The 20,881-nt window shown below is 42.9% G+C and overlaps 1 protein-coding gene across 1 annotated transcript in view; it reads left to right on the top strand.

Annotated features, from left to right (window-relative positions):
• Nucleotides 1-3,028: 3,028 nt before the first annotated feature.
• Nucleotides 3,029-20,881, top strand: part of TACR3 (tachykinin receptor 3) — a 244,670-nt gene continuing 226,817 nt past the window's right edge. Inside the window, exon 1 of the mRNA XM_044276714.1 lies at nt 3,029-3,514. Coding sequence (XP_044132649.1) covers nt 3,069-3,514 — 446 coding nt within the window. The 5' untranslated portion in view covers nt 3,029-3,068. The remainder of the gene's footprint in view (nt 3,515-20,881) is intronic.

Raw genomic sequence — 20,881 nt, 5'->3', positions numbered from 1 at the left:
TATATTTGCAATTGCAAAATCGGCACTAATGATGCAAATATTTTGGCGCAATACGTGCAACTTCACATTTTAACAGGTCTGACTACTTATTAGTGATTGGTGCACTAAGTATTGTTGTGAACTTGTGACATCACAGCACTATGTCTGTAGCATGTATGTATGGACAGCAGAACCTATCAGCTACATTATATCACTATCTAACCTACACTGACTATCTCCCACTAACTATCTGTATTATAATTATAAGCTAACTATCTAATGTAATGACACAGGAAAGCAGAGAGCACAGCAATAACACTGCTGTCTCTCTCAGATCTGCAAAATACTGCATACAAGGGCTGCTGGGGAGGGTCTTATATAGTAAGGGGTAGGCAAATTTTCTATTGGTTGCTAGAGATGTTGCTAAGCTCAGACAAAGACATTGCAGCCTTCTCATTGGCCCACAAGCACAAAGGGAGGTTACTGATGGAAAAAAAATTACGAATATATATCACAATATTTGCAAATTCTCAAAGTGCTGATATTCGCGATTAATATTCACTATTCGAATATTCGAGCCCAACACTACAGCAGCACTGTCAATACTGCAAAAAGGAATGAATAAAGCAGGTCCACCTCCCTTTCACCTATCTTGGAGTGCTGCCTCTTTTTCCTATAGATAGATAATGTAAGCAGCACCAGAGAAAAACTATTGTGGGTGCAAATTCCTCCAGAAAATGTAATTCAAAATTAGCCAGCATTCCAGAAACAGTGAAAAAAAGCTGTGAACCCATAGCAATATTTCAGCCCAAACAGAGTGAGGTCTTTGTCAAGCTAGATAGATTTATGGACAGACAGATATATAGGTATTAGGCTACTTTCACACTAGTGTTCGGGGCTCCGCTTGCGAGTTCCGTTTGAAGGCTCTCACAAGCGGCCCAGAACGCATCCGTCCAGCCCTAATGCATTCTGAGTGGACGCGGATCCGCTCAGAATGCATCAGTCTGGCACCGTCTGTCCTCTGCTCAGCTCAGCAGGCGGACACCCGAACGCTGCTTGCAGCGTTCGGGTGTCCGCCTGGCTGTGCGGAGGCAAACGGATCCGTCCAGACTTACAATGTAAGTCAATGGGGACGGATACATTTGAAGTTGACACAATACGGCTCAATTTCAAACTGATCCGTCTCCCATTGACTTTCAATGTAAAGTCTGGACGGATCCGTCTGACTAACTTTCACACTTAGAATTTTTTCTGAAATATAATGCAGACGGATCCGTTCTGAACGGATCCCATCGTCTGCATTATAGGAGCGGATCCGTCTGTGCAGACACCAGACGGATCCGCTCCGAACACAAGTGTGAAAGTAGCCATAGATAGATAGATAGTAAAACCGAAAATGCAGCACACATGGGATAGACAGAGACAGACAAATGAACAGATATGAAACAGAGAGATGATACATAGATAGATAGATAGATTGACAGAGAGATAGGACAGATAGATAAATATGAGATAGATGATAGAAGATAGATAGATAGATAGATAGATAGATAGATAGATAAATATGAGATAGATGATAGAAGATAGATAGATAGATAAATATGAGATAGATGATAGAAGATAGATACATATGAGATAGATAGATAGATAGATAGATAGATAGATAGATAGATAGATAGATAGGATAAATAATAGAAGACATGATAGATAGATAGATAGATAGATAGATAGATAGATAGATAGATAGATAGATAGATATGAGATAGATAGATAGATAGATAGATAGATAGATAGGATAAATAATAGAAGACATGATAGATAGATAGATAGATAGATAGATAGATAGATAGATACATAGATACATATGAGATAGATAGATAGGATAAATGATAGATAGATAGATAGATAGATAGATAGATAGATAGGATAAATAATAGAAGACAGAGATAGATGATAGAAGATAGATAGATAAATATGAGATAGATAGATAGGATAAATAATAGATGATAGATAGATAGATAGATAGATAGATAGATAGATAGATAGATAGATAGATCAGTTTTTTCCTGCAACACATTAGAGAACACTTGACAAAAAAGCACAACCTACCGGTAGCAGATACCTCCACTCAGATGCATGATAAACTCAGCTCTGCTGCATCTGTAGCTGGGCATTTGGCAAAGTGCAGGAATCCGTGATGTATAGGAACAGCTTGCTTCCTCTGTACAGAATGTGCTATACTTTGCTGAGAAGTGCAATCACTGGAAATGTACTGATATGTGACCAGGTAAATTCTGCATCTTATATTATTTACTTTATTATGTTACTATATCATTGTTATTCAGATTAGGAATAATCCCCATCTAGTTTTTCAGGGACTCTCAGTATATGCAAGGGTTAACTGCTGTTTCAGTCCTTCACAGACAAGGAGCAGATTAGCTGCATCCTGTAGCTCTGCTTCTTCACACTGATGTTAGAGCCACTACATGGGGGAGACAGCGTCTGAGAAGAACTATCACTCCAGTAACTTCAGTATGGATCCTGGTGGAGGAAGACTGTACACAGAGATAGAAATTGCTGGTGGTTACCAACAACTATGGAAATGGCTTTAGATTGCTTAGTGTACTGTGCAGCATTACCAGGGACATCTCAGCACCATGGACCTCACCTTTCCTTCATACTCAGTGCATGAAGAGCAGCCTCACAGCCAGCTCCAGCCACTAGTATCCAGACACCAGGGACAGAGGCTGGCTGCATTAATGTCACCTCTGTGCCATAGAGCTTTGTAACTAACTGTATACATAGAGGGAGTGTATAAGTGCACCCAGTGGTCCTTCACTCCTCGCCCTCCCTACTGTGATGTCACAGGCATGTTCCTAGACATTGGAGGGACTGGGTCTATAAAAGCCTTCTGCTAGCCTTCTATGCCTTCACTTGTGCTCAGCTGCTGGGAGGAACTTAACAAGAAGTTCACGTATTCAGCATTCCTGGGCAAGACAGTTCTGAGCTGATTTTATGATGGACCTTTGCTTGCACCTCTTATTCCTTTCTTAACCTGGAAGACCTTTTTGTTTGTAGAAGGGACAAAAATGACCTCCTCTCCAATAAATGTGACGGCTGAAGATGGAGTTGGGATTTTTTCCCCTTTTGGGGAAGGTCTTCTATGGCAGAAGAATGTGACTCAAGCTACAAATGTCACTTCCCAAGTTCCTCACAGATTTGTGCAACCTCCATGGCGTATAGCCCTTTGGTCATTGGCTTATGGATCAATGGTGGCTGTTGCTGTATTTGGTAATATCATTGTCATGTGGATCATACTAGCTCACAAAAGAATGAGGACAGTCACAAACTATTTTCTGGTCAGCTTGGCTTTCTCTGATGCATCAATGGCTGCTTTCAATACCTTGGTGAATTTCATCTATGCTCTTCACAATGAATGGTACTTTGGGGAGGCATATTGCAGATTCCACAACTTCTTTCCCATTACAGCTATCTTTGCCAGCATCTACTCCATGTCTGCCATAGCTGTGGATAGGTGAGTTAGCAGGCACATGTCTACTTGAAATGGAGCGCAATTTTAATAGGCAAATGTTTTTAGTGACTTTTTGATATTGGCAATTTGAAAACTTGTCTCACCTTTGGCTAATATTATATTACAATTTATCATAGTATTTAGATACTGTATAATGTGTGAAAATATAATTACAGTTTTATGCCTGTAAACTTGTATAGATTGCAAAAATAGTCAGCGCCTGACTTCCAGTTCGTCGGCACGGGAAAGGAATCACTCCAGTGGAGATATAGCAAAAATCCCACTTGTATAGGACATTTTATTTTAACGATTTACTATTTCATATAGGGTTTAATATTTCACTATTTTCTTTCCCCAAATACCAATAGTTCTGATATTTTTAATGTAGAAGAGACTGTGGTTTCAAGATATAATGTATCAAATGTTATCAAAAAACATTAGTTTTAATATTAATGTCACCAAAAAGGTCTCTACAGTTTAGGTTAAATAATGCATTTATACTGGAACAAAGTTGATACGGTATGTGCCTCAGTATTATAAGTTGCAAAATGGTTGGCCTTTTGACTTTGATGGGCAAAGTGGGGAAATACAAATACAAATATGGCTGACTTTTCAAATTAAGTATTTGGTAACATATAGGAAACATGCATGGATCCCAGTGTTAATTGTAATGTTCTAGTTTGCGAATGTAAAGTATAAAGAAAAAACTTCATGAATTATATTTTGACTTGTTCCCCTTCTTATCCCTTCTTACTGGAGCAGCGAATTCTCTTTGGGCATCAGCTTGCGTTGTGATGTGCACCACTGTAGCAGCTGCAAGCAGATTAGCACTTGCCCACTAATAATCCACGTTGTTCCTTTCAAACAATTTCCAGACAGTTGATGTTGAAAGGCAATTTTAGATCTTTACAAGTGCAGATTGAATTGTGAGTTAGAGTATTCAGATGAAATGGCATTGCAGTTCTTGATTGTTTTATGAATGAACTATAGAAAGGAAGATAAGAATTTGTGATTGTAGGCTGTCTTTACAAGTTTATGGTTTTGGACATAATATTACGGTCTTAGAATATTTAAAGGAAATGTATCACCAACATTTTTTTTATGCCAGTTAAAACCAGATGGCGACACATGTCTTTTTTTTACTGAATCTGTTTTAATTTTCTGTTTGCAGATTACTTTTTTCTATTTCCTGAACATGATTATGGAGGCTGTCATCTTGCCTCAGTTGTTCTTAGCAGCATTTAGAAAGCTTTAAGAAATTGCTGTACGGCAGCCCCATGATCCATAGACACAGTGGTCAGGAGGGAACCTCATTTACTTCTATGGGAGAGTTTCTAGGCCTGCTCTGTGACCGATACTGATGTCAGGAGAGAGCTGATAAGCTGTGATATCACCTATTGTGAATGGTGTATCCTGTGATGTCTGTACACAGAGGGGATATAATGAGGCCGCAGTAATAAGGAGATAAAAGCAGTAAAGTGATATGTATAGACCAAGAAGAGGTGTCTGTAATTAGGCCTAGTGGCCAGTGTGAAAACTGCAGGATTTAGGTTTTTTGCTTAAATATAGACATTGACATGGAAAATTAAAAATAACCACCAAAAATTCTTTAAAAACTTGTTTCACATAAAAATATGCTTCAAACAATAGGTCATTATTTGATGACACATTTCCTTTTTAAAGGGGTTGAGGCTTCCAGCTAAGGTCCTTCTTGGTGCACAGTGCCATCCGGTGGATTCCACTTAACTAATGCAGCCAATCACTGGCCTCATCAGAGTCATGCTGTATGCCATGAAGGCCAACTTACTATCAGCACAGAGCTAGTACATTCCAGTCACATCACTGCATATTGCTCTTTGAATGCACTTACAGTGGTTGTTTGGTACAGAACAAACTCCTCAAATCCCCTGTCAAGGTATTATGTGCTATTACTTTATTACGGTTCACTGTCTTTCATCTATTAGCTATGATCGGCAGGAGGCAATATTTGAGGATAAACATTTGTAGTAAACCTGTTTGAGATGTCCTCACTCTTGTGATTGCACCTAGACCATTTTATAAACTGTGCCAAAACATGGTGTATTTTGGAGAATCCAGTTTCAGGTCTATTTATGAAGCAAATGCACCAAAAGGAAGAACCCGCAGCATCTCAGTTGATAAGGTGGTGTGACTTATTAGGAAAGAAGAAAGGGCATGGCTTATAGGGTACAGTACACGGGCCAAAATGATACCAAAACCAATGGGGGGTGTAACGTTAGACAAAAGTGTCTAGTCAATCACAACATTTTCATACAGTGTAAGCCACTGTGATAAATCTGACACATCTATAGACTGTCTATGTTTAAGCATTCAGATTTAGGATTAATAAATATGTTCCATTAACTCCAGAAAGACAAGAGTCAAAAGTTACAAAAAGCATAGCATCCAGCTGACGCATTTCAACCTAAGAAAGGTCTTAATCATAGCATATGATCCACAAAGGCAGTCAAGTGTTAAAATACATGTCATGGCCAATCACATGAATCCCCAGAGGCACGTGGGGTTACAACATCCCACAACCAGAGAAAATGCACCTGACATTGTATTAGCTTAGATTTAACCGCTTCAGGGCTGAGACACTTTTCACCTTAAATCCCAGGCAGATTTTTGCAAATCTGATGTGTCACTTTATGTGGTCTTAACTTTGGAATGCTTTTACTTATACGAGCCATTTCGAGACAATTTTCTTGTGACATATTGTACTTCATGTTAGTGGTAAATTTTAAAATATTACTTTACATATCCCATATGTCTACATTATGTTGGCATCTTTTGGTTAGACATTGGATGGGTTAGAATTTTAGAAGAGATTTCCAAAGTTTTCAAAAAAAAGTTTTCAAAACCCACTTTTTAAGGAACCAACTAAATTATGAAGTGACTTTGAGGGGCTTAGAAAATTGAAACCAACCAGGGGACCTGATGGAGTGAAAGAGGGAGCCTGCACCCTCCACACACCCCATACATGCCGCGGTCAGCGTTGACTATGGCATATAAGGCATAATGATCCAGTATTGGTGTATTCACCGATGCCGCTGTATACAGCAGGGGCTTAGCTGTGAGTAACAGCCAGGGCCCTGATGATGATCGAGCAGGTGCAGCACCTGCACCCAATCAGAGCACAATACACATACTGTATGATGCTGGGACTTAAGTCACGTCCCACAGCCCCATACATGTAATGCTGGTATCCTATATGTCAGCAAAAAAATAAATAGATTGTCCAAAAAAAAGAATAAAAACATAACTTGATAATTAATAATATAATACAAGGTCTGAAAGTTACAGAGGGGTATAATAGAGTTTGATATGGTTGTGATTAATCTAAGGATCAAATGTACTTACCAAGCAGAGTAGTACTGAGTCAGGAGTAGTAGATTAGAGGACAATACAGCTTGAGAATTTTAGACTTTGTCAACGACAGGCAAAGTGATGAGTAGTAAATCAAAGAGATGAGTACCTTTCTTGAAATTCATTTTGGGTTTGATTCTCATGAATCAGCTACAAAATTTGATTAGGGTACAAACATTTAACCCAAACCAAAACTGACCCAACTGGTCTGAGACCTAGTGTATGACACTTTGAGGTCTTCCAGGACTCATATTTTTTTCTTTCTTGTCTTTCTCTCTTTTAATTTTTTTGTTAGAAGTTTCTATCTATCTCTCTCTCTTCCTCATTTAAAACTCTTAAACGCAAAGACAGCATTAGTTAATAATGTCAGAATGACATTGACATATATATTAACATATGGGTAAACAAATGGTTGATGGTGTTAAGGCTACTTTCACACTTGCAGCAGGACGGATCCGACAGACTGTTTACTCTGCCGGATCCGTCCTTCCGCTATTTCGCCGTGCTGCCGGACGGCCGCTCTGTCCCTATTGACTATAATGGGGACGGGGCGGAGCTCCGGGGCAGTACGGCAGTTCACACTGAGAGGCCGCCAGGACTTTTAGTCCGGCGGCCTTTCGCCGTGCACTGCCGTGCTGCGCCGGAGCTCCGCCCCCATCCCTATTATAGTCAATGGGGACAGAGCGGCGGTCCGGCGGCACGGCAAAATAGCCAAATGGCCTATTTAAAAATACAGTGTAGCATTTGCTTTTTTTAATAAAAAAAAATCACAAAAATTGTCCGTTATTGGGTGGTTCAAGTGAACTAAAAGTTATTCCTTTCATGGGGGGAGGGCTGAATGACGTCCCTCTTTATACACATATAATTGTAGTGGAAGAATATGTGGCATGTTCTGAACAAGTGTCCAAAAATGTTCCCTTATTTTGGTAGCAAAAGCAGTACAGTATGGAACCTGATGGACAGGAGATGTGCAGCTGTGGAAGAGTAGTGGTACTGGCAGCAGTAGAAGCTGTATAGGGATAGCAGTAATGAGACTAGAGGGAGCAGCACCTGCGGCAGCAACAGCAGGAGTACAGTATGGAGCATGATGGACAGGCAGACAGCTACAGGACCATCATTGGGCCAGCGATAAATAGCCACCAACTGCAATGGCAGATCTATTCATTAGCATCAGCAGGAGGTGTGTAAAAATCCTTAATGATCCATGCCACATTTATTTCCACAAATATATTTGGTAAACTTGCGGATGACAAGTTTATCTGCTTTGGTGTGAAGATGCTACCTGCTGCTCTTAATAGCCTCTCTGACAGTACACTGGAGGCTGGACAAGACAGTACATACTGGGTCAGTTCCGGCCACTCCCCCAGAAGTCCATAGGGGCAGGGAACAGGGTATGTAGTCTACTGACTGAATTTGCTTAGTACATATTTTTTGCTGATGTGCATCATCTCGGCGTGGTACTTGAAAAAACTGTTCCATCATGTTTAGCAAACTGAATTGGATGCTGCTGGTGCTTCTGTTGCTTTTACTATTTGTAACAGAGACAGAGAGGTCAATGACTCAGAATGGTCAGATATGTGTGTACAAAACATATTCTTTTAAGGCAACTTTGCCTCCCTTTTGTTTCTAGGAAAATAATCCCCACTATATACTATATCCAGCAGTTATTATTTTGCTTGATGTCAACAATATGTTTTAATAGCATGTAACCAACCAAGCATGCCTGCTGGCCCAATTCATTCAGGCTTTGCCCCCTCTGTGATAGTTGGTCATGGCCAGTGTTGTCACCATCAGTAGCTACAGCAGCATATCTGTTAGAAGGAGTTTCAGTCTCATTTCCTAGCTGTGCCTGGGAAAACTCCATGACCCCCTACACCACCAACACCTGCATCTCATCCTCCAGTCATAGCTCCTCATCCTTCTTCACTTCCTTCTTCATCCAGCTTCGTCCATGCAGGTCCCTAACAGCTACAGGGTGTCCAGAACGATGTGTAAGCTGTTCTTCTACCACTATCCCATGTTGCAAGTGTAAATATAAGAGTGATGACATTGTCGATGTCCCTGCTGTCCCTACTCACAAATCTGGTAGCCCCTTGAAGGGACAGAATATGTCCGTGATGAACTGCCCTCCCGCTTGAGCGCAAAATAACCCATGCTCCATGCTGTGGTGGTCGGGTGTATGATGTATTCATTGACCGCTTTATACTGCTCATACAGACACCTCAGCATATGCAAGGTGGAATTCCGTTGTCACAGATCAAGTGGTCTAAAGCACACAATTCTGTTGCTGCAAGTCCATGAGGGCTTTCCTAGCCACATGAAAACCTGTGAAATGTGCATAGTCTCCTAGACATGGTCAGCAATGCTTATTTTTAAAAAGCATTACACCATTAAATTTAAGCTTTGCTATAGCTGCCAGAAGGACAAACATGAGGAATGTGCTGAATCTTGGCTCAAAGTCATGGTGTCTAATAGATGAGATCAATATCATGATGATGAATGAGCTATCCTTTTTGTTATCCTTTTTGTCCTCAATGATTGTTGCTGGTGGTAGTAAGAGAGAGCTGTGGCCTGTTTCTACTACTGGCCGGATAGCTGATGATGACTGTGCTTCTGCAGCTGTTTGCACTCCTATAGCCATTCATATTCTTGCTTGCAGATGACTAGGTACAAGTCGTTTGCTTTCAATTATCCTGCTATTACTTTGTCGGTTACCAGACATTTTATTATTGAAACAATGAGAAATCACAGGTTTGGTACACTGGTTATTAAATGAGGAAATTTTGTGAAAGGCTTTTTGGGTAAAAAAGATGCAATTGGGCAACAAATATTACATAAAAGCTCTCACCAGCTGGCTGGATATGAAAGCTACAATTTCAGTGCATGGGCCAAGCTCCAGTCCACATATCATTTCCGAAGTTCATCACCAGGAATATAAAACTGATTTAATTTTATTTGATTATAGTATAAAAGATTTCCATAGGATACATTTACGCATTTCAAGCGTGTCCATGATCTTGGTCAGAGCATGAGAGTTATAACACAAGTTATCTCTATAAATAATATAGCCTATATCTGAAGTTACCCAGATCCTATAACCAGACTCTAACCAGACCCTATAACCTTTTGCAAAGGGTTCAAAGACGAATACTGCAAAGATGGACTGACTTATTGGTTAAAACTAGTGATGAGCAAAGTATAAAAATATTTGATTCAGCTGCTTCGCCGAATTTTACAATATAAACTGCTTTGTGATTAATTACTTTGTAAGTAGTGGGTGCAATGACAGGGAGCGGTGATTGAGCCGCTTCCCAACATTCTAACCCTCAGATGCCGCGTTCATACATGATCACGGCATCTGATATTAATAACAGAGTGTAAAATAAAAAAAGTAAAAGGAATACTTACCTGATCTATTTGCTCGCGACAGGCCTGCCACCGCCATCTTGCTTGATGGTCTGGCGTGCACCTCGCGCAGCCTGAAATGACATCATCACGCCTACAAATCAAATGTATCCTGAAATTCCACTCGCTCATCACTAGTTGAAGCCACAAGAAAGGAAAAAAACATAGATAAACAATGTTTTTAAGTGCATAATGGATAAGCAATTGTATTGATTTCACACATAAAGCAACTACCATATTTTTCAGACTTTAAGACACTCCGGACTGTAAGACGTACCTAGGATTTGGAGGAGAAAAATGAGAAAAACAATATATTTTCATCATATAATCATCATATCTCAGAGCAAACCCCAAATCAGATCCCCATTCTTCATCAGACATCAGATCAGACCCTCAATACTCATCAGACTGCCATTCTTCATCAGACCTCAGATAAGACTCCAAAATCAGACCCACAAGCTCCATCAGCCTCATATCAGACCCCCCAACCTCCATCAGCCTCAGATCAGCCTCACTTTAAACCCCCCCAGCCTCCATCTGCCTAAGATCAGACCCCCCCACCCTCCATTAGCATCAGATCAGCCCCCTATCAAACCCCCTTGGCCCCCTTTGAGACCCTAATCCGGCCCCAAATAAGACTCATATCTGTCCCCTATCAGATCCCCCCAGCCCCATCAGACTCAGATCAGACCCCCAATCAGACCCTATCGGCCTCAGATTGGACCAGCCAGTCCCAATCAGCCTCAGATCATAAAAATAAACTTTTTCCTCTTGCTCTGGAATGCCGCTCCAATGCTTCTTCCGGGTTGCGCTGCTCATCACAATAAATGTATTTTTATTTCCTAGTATGTCAAAACCACGTTAGTAAATGAAGACAAATATTTTTGCCCCAAGTGACACACCTCCTACTTGAATGTAACAGTGCCTATCAAATGATAAATAATTATGGGCCTGAGAAAAGATACTGTATTAGCTAGAGTAGTCACAAATTCACTTACATCATAAGAGGTTCTAAAGGATAATATTTTGTACAGATTTCTGGTTATAGATTTATTGAAAGACCACCTGTCACCACAAAATGCAGTGGAATCTGCAGGCAGCATGTCATAGAGCCGGAGGTGCTGATCAGATTGATATATAGTTTTATGGCAAAAGATTAAGTAAAACGTGTATTTTATGCATTTATATCTTGGCTAACACCACCCCCGTGAACAGCTCTCAGTGTACAGTTGAGGTATTATCAGTGACTGTCAGCTATGTACAGTATAAAATATTAAATTTTAACTGTGTGGAAATGCACCCACACATGGATTTTTGCCTACTATGTCACATCATCAGTACAAAATATTTTCCTCTGCTAGCCTGCATATTGTAAGACACTTCTGCTATTTTCCTAAAGTTAAGCAAAAAAATAAAAATAAAGAACTATGTGGAGATGCCCTGACATGGAGTTTGGACTAGTATCTCAGGTGTTTTCACTGACATTCCATATGCTACATCTATCCTCTGGATGGTAAAACATACACACTACACACAAAAAGTTAGGTACTTTTGGCTTACGGGTGACATTTATATAAAACTTAAAAAGTTCACGTTACAGTGATATTATATTATGGTTCTGCGGTACAGAGTTACGAGCCTCTACACTGCGACTCAGCTGATCCCATAGGTTTTCAATGGGATTCAGTTCTGCAGAAAGTGCAGGCCACTCCATTTGAGGTACCCCATTCTCTAGCTGCCGTTCCCTAATGGTGTAACCTCAATGAGCTGGTGCATTGTCATCCATGAAGATTAAATTAGGCCTGTGTTGCTCATGCAGAGGCATAATGACTGGATTAATGATATTATTCAAGTAGTATGGGCTTATCACTGTACCATGAACAAAGTATAGGGCAGTTCTGTATTTACTAGACACATCTGGCCACACTATAACACCACCACCACCAGCCCACAGTGGTTGATGCATAGCGCTCTCCTTGACGTCTCCAACATCACTTGCGGCCATTATTTATGCTCATCAACTTTTATCACTGAACAGAACTGAGGCCCACTAGTTCTTCGTCCAGCGTAAATGCTCCCTGGCCCATGCAAGAAGATGATGCCTGTGCCTGTTGGTGTGGTCAGGTCATTTAGCACACAGACCATGGAGATATAAATAGTTTTGAATTGTTTGACGTGACACTTGAATACCTCTCACCTCCTTTAAATGTGCCTTTAATTGTGTGGCATTCATCATCCGGTTCCGCAGGGCATTGTTCACAATAAAGTCATCAGTGTGGGATGTGGTCAAAGGACCACTACTATGCCTTTCTGTGACTCTTCCAGTCTCTCTGTATCTTTGTTGCAACCTGATAATGACACTGCAACACTCTAAGCTGAGTGACCACTTCTGTCTGAGAACATCCTGTTTGAAGCCTTGCAATGGCGTGGTACTGTTGATCAATTCTTAGGTGTCATCTTGGTCTCATGATGTCAAAATGTGAACAGCATGATGAGGAGGACTGTTTAAATACAAATTCTAATTTAACCAGGAAATGTATTGGGCGATACATGGATCAAATATCTGTTGTAAATTTTGCCGTTAAGCTCCTTGTTAGAGAACAGCAAGTTGTGTAAAAAGTACTGAAACACTGAACAATTGGAAATGTGCATTCAAATGTTTAGAGAAGGCCCCATTAAGTTCACCTGTAAAGGTTATAGTGCATTTTAGGTTCATCCTAAAATTTCTCCACAAGCCAAATATTCCTAACATTTTGTGAGTAGTGTATGTTGTACAGTTTTGAGCTTATCTCCTCTCCCCACTCCGTCCCTCCAAAAAATATATGTTAAAATGGGAAAAAACTGAAAGAAGTGGCCATGCAGGTAGCTGGTTTTGAGGTTCTGCTGCAGATGCGGATTTGCTAGGAGGAACACCCAACCTCAGCATCTCTCTTCTCAATCCCTGGCTGACAGCTTTCCCTGTCTTTCCCTACTCTAGACAATTCTACTTTCTAATTCTATCCTTTCCCTTCAATGTTTCTGGCAAGAGAATATAAGCTAAATTGTAACTTTTGACTGTTCCTATGATCCTTTTTCTTGCAGCCACTGTAAGACCCACCCACCATCATTTACAGCCCAACACAGAATGACATTCTGCTGGTTCTGCAAGGGCACATCCCTGACTGCTGCAGGACTGATAGACTCATCCAGGCTGTCAGCCTGTGAGCCAATCAGGGCAAGCCCAACCCCCCACTTACTTTTAGGGTCATGTGAGCATCCTTCTTCCTAGTTTTTTTTTCCCACTGACATATGTAGTAACATGGTGCTGGTAAAGTTTGTAACAAATCCAGTTCATTACTAACTGGTTCGTTCATCTCTACTACTATTATATGCTTGTATTTTACATAGTTACATTGCGAGTGTAACAAGTACAATAGCTTCCCTGTTATGTACCTGCAAATTGTGTTCCTCTGTATTCCTGTATCCCTGGTGCTGGACTGCAATCTTTGTAATTGCACAGCCACTAAGACTAAAATATACACTTCTGTTCATTCACTAAAATATGCTTATAGAACACTGATAAAGTGTAGAAGCTTTGCAACAGGAAAAAATGTTATGCAAGCTCTGCAGCAATTTTTTTATTTTGTTTTTTTAGGAAAAATTGTGCATTTGGACAACCCTTGTGACCAAAATAAAATACTGCTGTTGATGCATTAAATACACTTATTTTTACACTTATAAACTGTAGAAGATTTGCAACTGTTTTTTGAAAAAAAGGAACAATTGTGGAACACCTGTGGCAACAATATATGCTGACACTACAACATGCGCTTTGTCACGAGGGTGTCAAGAGCCACGTCTGACTCCGTTATACCCGGGGTCAGGAAGTCGCAGCGGGTGGCTGCGCGCTCTATGTCTAAAGATCACGTTGTTTCTTAGTGATTGTTTTCTGTGTTTGCCTTGCAATCCTTTTTGTCTCACTCAGGGATCCGTAGCTTCTCCTCCTCAGCTGTTTCTTGTCTGCCACTCCCAACCTCCTTATATTCTCCTCTCACACTTCTCTAGTTGCCAGTTATAGAGCTTCCTGCCTGGACTTCTATACTGACCCACTGGAGCTGTGAATCCTGGTTGTTGTTCCAGAGTGCTACCCTCCGGATCCCTGTTGGGCTTTTTGTTGTCTCCTGTTGTCGCCCACCTGGGATTATATGTTTAGTCTGTATTGTCTGTCCTCCCCTTGGTGTTTTCCTTTAGAGCTAGTGGTGCGGACTAGTGTTCCCACCACCCTGTTCACTATCTAGGGCTCATCTTAGGGAAAGCCAGGGTTTTAGGCACGTGATCGGCGTACGGGTGAGGAACCCGTCTAGGGACGTCAGGGCAGCCAGGTGCCAGCCGCAAGGTGAGTCAGGGGTCACCACCTTCCCTCTCACTTGGGCAGGGCCTTCCTCTTTCCCTCCCTCTGTGTCACGTATGTGATAGTCACGCCGATCGTGATATTATAACTGGCCCTTATTTTTTGGGAGAAAAAAAAATATATATATATTTTTTTTTCTCTCTACTTAGAATCCAATATGGATCCTATTGCTGCTTTGGCAAAACAGCTTCAAGGCCTGTCTTTGGAGGTGGCAGGATTGAAGGCGTCTGTCCTCCAACAACAGCAGCAAATGCAGCAGACCGCAAGCCCAGCGGTTGCTATGGGTAACCAGGTTGTTACAGAACCCAAGGTTGTTCTTCCTGACAGATTTTCTGGGGGAAGGGACAAATTTGTGACGTTCCGTGAGGCCTGCAAATTATATTTTAAGCTGCGCCCTTACTCCTCAGGTAATGAAGAACAGCGGGTGAGGATTGTTATTTCCCTGCTTCAGGGGGACCCGCAATCCTGGGCGTTCTCGTTACCCCCTGGTTCCCAGGCTCTCCGGTCAGTGGAGGGATTTTTTGGGGCTTTGGGTCTCATATATGATGACCCTGACCGAGTCGCCCTGGCTGAGTCGAAGTTACGGAGACTCCTACAGGGAGATCGGCCAGCAGAGGAATATTGCTCAGAGTTCCGTAGGTGGGCTACGGATACTCAGTGGAACGACCCGGCTCTCAGGAGTCAGTTCTGCTCTGGGTTATCTGAAAGGGTTAAGGATGCGCTGGCGCTGTATGAGACCCCCCTTTCCCTTGATGCTGTTATGTCCCTCTCTATCAGAATAGATAGACGTCTTAGGGAGAGATCGAAAATTCCTGAGCAATTGGTAACCTCTCCCAAGCAGCAGTTAGTCTGTACTGACTTAGATGAGCCTATGCAGCTAGGAGGAACTTCTCGTCAGGTCCGTCCTCCTGAGGTTCGCCGTAGGTGGGGGGCTTGTTTTTTCTGTGGGGGGAGGGGTCATTTTATTAATGTCTGTCCCTCCTTTCTCAAAAACAAAAGACCGTCGGAAAACTACGAACCCCAGGCTGTGCGGAGGATGTCAGCCAGGGGGTATACGTTTCCTCCATACGAACATCTCAATTTGTGTTGCCAGCGGTTATTGTTTTTGGTGTTAAGACGGAGTCTATTTCTTTTTTTCTAGACAGTGGAGCAGGGGTAAATTTGATAGATGCCCATTTTGCCCGCACTATGGGTTTGTCTCTCTGTACGCTGCAGAGACCTATTCCCATATTCGCTATTGATTCTGCTCCTCTGTCTCAGAGAAACCTCACTCACATTGTCCATAACTTACACCTTCGGGTAGGGGACCACCATAATGAGTGTCTTTCATGTTACGTTCTGGAGGGCCTTCCCTCTCCTGTGGTATTGGGTCTTCCCTGGTTGGTAGCGCACAATCCAGTGGTGGATTGGCAGGCCGGGGAGATATTGGAGTGGAGTGAGCATTGCAGAGAGAATTGCTTAAATAACAATTGCTTAATCGCCTCCATAGCTTCCCTACCTACATTTATTTCGGACTTTGAGGAAGTTTTTTCTGAAAAGGGTTGTCAGAAGCTACCACCTCATCATCCTTATGATTGCCCGGTTAACCTGATTCCCGGTGCAAAATTACCCAAGTCCAGGTTGTATAATCTTTCGGGTCCCGAGAGACAAGCCATGAAAGATTATATCTCCGAGAGTCTGGCTAAGGGACACATCAGACCCTCTTCTTCACCCGTGGCTGCAGGGTTTTTCTTTGTTAAAAAGAAAGATGGGGGCCTGCGTCCTTGCCTAGATTTCCGTGAGCTAAACCGGATAACCATCCGAGACCCATACCCTCTTCCTCTCATTCCTGACCTTTTTAATCAGATTGCGGGTGCTAGGTGGATCTCCAAACTTGATCTTAGGGGGGCCTACAATCTGATTCGTATCAAGGAAGGGGATGAGTGGAAGACAGCTTTTAACACCCCTGAGGGGCATTATGAAAATTTAGTCATGCCTTTCGGTCTGACCAATGCCCCTGCTGTCTTCCAACATTTCGTTAATGATATTTTTAGTCATCTCATCGGCAGGTTTGTAGTCATATACCTAGATGATATCTTAATTTATTCGGCTGATCTGAAAACACATGAAGTACATGTCAGGCAAGTACTGCAGGTCCTACGGACGAATAAATTATATGCGAAAATTGAAAAATGTGTCTTCGCCGTTCAGGAAATACAGTTCCTGGGATATCTATTATCTGCTTCAGGTTTCCGTATGGATCCTAGGAAGGTCCAGGCAATTTTAGATTGGGATCTTCCTGAGAACCTTAAAGCTCTACAACGGTTTTTGGGTTTCGCAAATTTCTATAGAAAGTTCATTAAAAATTATTCAGTGATCGTTAAACCCCTTACTGACATGACTAGGAAGGGGACTGATTTTTCTAAATGGTCTGACGCCGCTAAAATTGCATTTTCCTCTCTAAAAGAGAGATTTACCTCGGCACCTGTTCTAATTCAACCTGATGTCTCCCAGCCTTTTATTGTTCAAGTAGATGCGTCAGAGGTGGGAGTGGGGGCTGTATTGTCTCAGGGTCCGTCTCCTGGCAAATGGCGTCCTTGCGCTTTCTTTTCCAAAAAGTTATCTACAGCAGAAAAGAACTATGATATTGGAAATAGGGAGCTGTTGGCGATTAAACAGGCGTTTGAAGAGTGGCGTCACTTCTTAGAGGGAGCAATCCACCCCGTCACGGTGATTACGGATCACAAAAACCTTCTGTACCTAGAATCGGCTAAGCGTCTCACCCCTAGACAAGCTAGGTGGTCGCTATTCTTTACCAGATTTAACTTTGTAATCACCTATCGTCCTGGGGCAAAAAATACCAAGGCAGACGCATTATCTCGTAGTTTCCCTGGAGGGGGTAATGTTAGTGATCCGGTACCTATTTTACAAAGAGGAGTGGTTGTCTCTGCTGTACACTCTGTTCTAGAGGGAAAGGTGTTAGAGGCCCAGGGGGATGCCCCGGCCTCTTGCCCCTCAGAGAAATTGTTTGTACCGTTAAACCTGCATCTTGAATTATTAAAGAAACATCATAATTCGGCACTTGCTGGGCACCCGGGTAGTAAAGCAACCTTGGAGCTATTGTCTCGTCGTTTTTGGTGGCCAAGGTTGCGTCAGGATGTAATGGATTTCGTGTCTACTTGTTCTACTTGTGCACGCACGAAAGTCTCTCATACACGTCCAGCAGGGTCTTTATTGCCACTTTTCATCCCCAATAGGCCATGGACACATCTGTCAATGGATTTCATCACTGACTTACCGTTGTCTGCGGGTAAAACAGTTATCTTGGTAGTAGTAGACAGGTTTAGCAAAATGGTACACTTTATTGCGCTACCCGCACTTCCTAATGCTAAGACTCTTGCTCAGGTGTTTATCAGTGAAATCGTGAAGCTTCACGGGGTCCCTTCCGATGTGGTTTCGGATCGGGGAACCCAGTTTATTTCTAAGTTTTGGAAAGCTTTTTGTTCCCGTTTGGGGGTACACTTGTCCTTTTCCTCAGCTTTCCATCCTCAGTCGAATGGACAGACTGAGCGTACCAACCAAAACCTAGAAACATATTTAAGGTGTTTTGTGTCTGAAAACCAAGAGGTGTGGTCATCATATTTACCGTTAGCCGAGTTTGCCATAAATAATCGCTGTCAGGAATCCACTGGCAAGTCACCATTTCTTGGTGCATACGGTTTTCATCCCCAATTTTGTACTTTCAAAGAGGGGGGGTCTTCTGGGGTTCCCGAAGAGGAACGGTTTTCTTCATCTCTTTCATCGGTATGGCAGAAGGTGCAAGCTAACTTGAAAAATATGAGTGGTAAATATAAATGCATGGCCGATAAGAAACGGTCGCCAGGTCCGGACCTAGGAGTGAATGACTATGTGTGGTTGTCTACTAGGAATATTAAGTTGAAGGTTCCCTCTTGGAAACTGGGCCCTAGGTTCATTGGGCCTTATAAAATAGTAGCCGTCATTAACCCTGTGGCTTTTCGCCTGGAGCTACCTCAGACTTTTAAGATCCATAACGTCTTCCATAAGTCGTTACTCAAGAAGTATGTTCCACCTCTAGAACCATCACCGCTGCCACCTCCTCCTGTTATTGTGGATGGTAATCTGGAGTTTCAAATATCCAGAATTGTTGATTCTCGTCGGGTCCGCCGCTCTCTTCAGTATCTGGTGCATTGGAGGGGTTACGGTCACGAGGAAAGAATGTGGGTTCCAGCGTCAGAGGTAAACGCCAACAGGTTAATTCAGGCTTTCCATGCCTCTCATCCTGAGAGACCTGGTCCTGAGTGTCCGGAGGCCCCTCGTGAAAGGGGGGGTACTGTCACGAGGGTGTCAAGAGCCACGTCTGACTCCGTTATACCCGGGGTCAGGAAGTCGCAGCGGGTGGCTGCGCGCTCTATGTCTAAAGATCACGTTGTTTCTTAGTGATTGTTTTCTGTGTTTGCCTTGCAATCCTTTTTGTCTCACTCAGGGATCCGTAGCTTCTCCTCCTCAGCTGTTTCTTGTCTGCCACTCCCAACCTCCTTATATTCTCCTCTCACACTTCTCTAGTTGCCAGTTATAGAGCTTCCTGCCTGGACTTCTATACTGACCCACTGGAGCTGTGAATCCTGGTTGTTGTTCCAGAGTGCTACCCTCCGGATCCCTGTTGGGCTTTTTGTTGTCTCCTGTTGTCGCCCACCTGGGATTATATGTTTAGTCTGTATTGTCTGTCCTCCCCTTGGTGTTTTCCTTTAGAGCTAGTGGTGCGGACTAGTGTTCCCACTGCCCTGTTCACTATCTAGGGCTCATCTTAGGGAAAGCCAGGGTTTTAGGCACGTGATCGGCGTACGGGTGAGGAACCCGTCTAGGGACGTCAGGGCAGCTAGGTGCCAGCCGCAAGGTGAGTCAGGGGTCACCACCTTCCCTCTCACTTGGGCAGGGCCTTCCTCTTTCCCTCCCTCTGTGTCACGTATGTGACAGTCACGCCGATCGTGATACGCTTATTGTACACTTATAAATGGTAGATGCTTTTCAATTGATTTTTGGGGGAAATAAAGGCACAAATGAACCAACCAACATTTATACTGATAACACAATACATTTATTTATACAAAAAAGGCACAATTGCTCAATGTCTGCTGAAAATATACGCTGACGCTGCAAATATGCTTATTGTACACTTATAAAGTGTTGAAGCAAAGTTTTCTGAGAAAACATCTGCAGCAAAATATAAGCGAACACTGCAAAATATGCTTGAAACGTACCGTATTTTTCGCCCTATAAGACGCACCGGCCCATAAGACGCACCTAGGTTTTTGGGGAGGAAAATAAGAAAAAAAATATTTTTAACCAAAAGGTGTGCTTTTGGTGGTTTGGAACTAATGGTGGTCTGTGGGTGGCACTATTACTGAGGATCTGTGAAGGACACCGTTATGGGGGGGATCTGTGGATGACGGACACTGTTATGGGGGGGATCTGTGCATGACGGACACTGTTATGGGGGGGATCTGTGCATGACGGACACTGTTATGGGGGGATCTGTGCATGACGGACACTGTTATGGGGGGATCTGTGCATGACGGACACTGTTTTGGGTGGGATCTGTGGATGACGGACACTGTTATGGGGGGGATCTGTGGATGACTGACACACTGTTACAGGGGGGATCTGTGGATGGCACTGTTACAGGGGGGGGGATTTGTGGATGGCACTGTTACAGGGGGGGGATCTGTGGGTGGCACTGTTACAGGGGGGGGGATCTGTGGATGGCACTGTTACAGGGGGGGGGATCAGTGGATGGCACTGTTACAGGGGGGGGATCTGTGGATGGCACTGTTACAGGGGGGATCTGTGGATGGCACTGTTATATATGTGCCATCCACAGACCCCCCCACCCCATAACAGTGCCATCCACAGCCCCCCAGCCCAAAACAGTGGCATCCACAGCCCCCCAGCCCATAACAGTGGCATCCACAGACCCCCCCCCTTAACTGTGCCATCCACGGATCAGCTCGCCCGCCCGCCGCCGCCCCCGCCTCTGCCGCCCCCAATATACTAATATTACATGTCTTATTCGATTAAAATGTATTAGATATGCCCCCTCACTCCTATATTGCTAATCGTACCTTACATCCTATTCCTAGCTTCTGTAATGCAGGCCGGGCGGCCGGCGCGTCACTCGCTGACGTCACTTG

This window comes from Bufo gargarizans, chromosome 1, assembly GCF_014858855.1.
Source record: "Bufo gargarizans isolate SCDJY-AF-19 chromosome 1, ASM1485885v1, whole genome shotgun sequence".
NCBI classification, from domain to species: Eukaryota; Metazoa; Chordata; class Amphibia; order Anura; family Bufonidae; genus Bufo; species Bufo gargarizans.
This window is presented reverse-complemented; position numbering and strand designations above follow the sequence as displayed.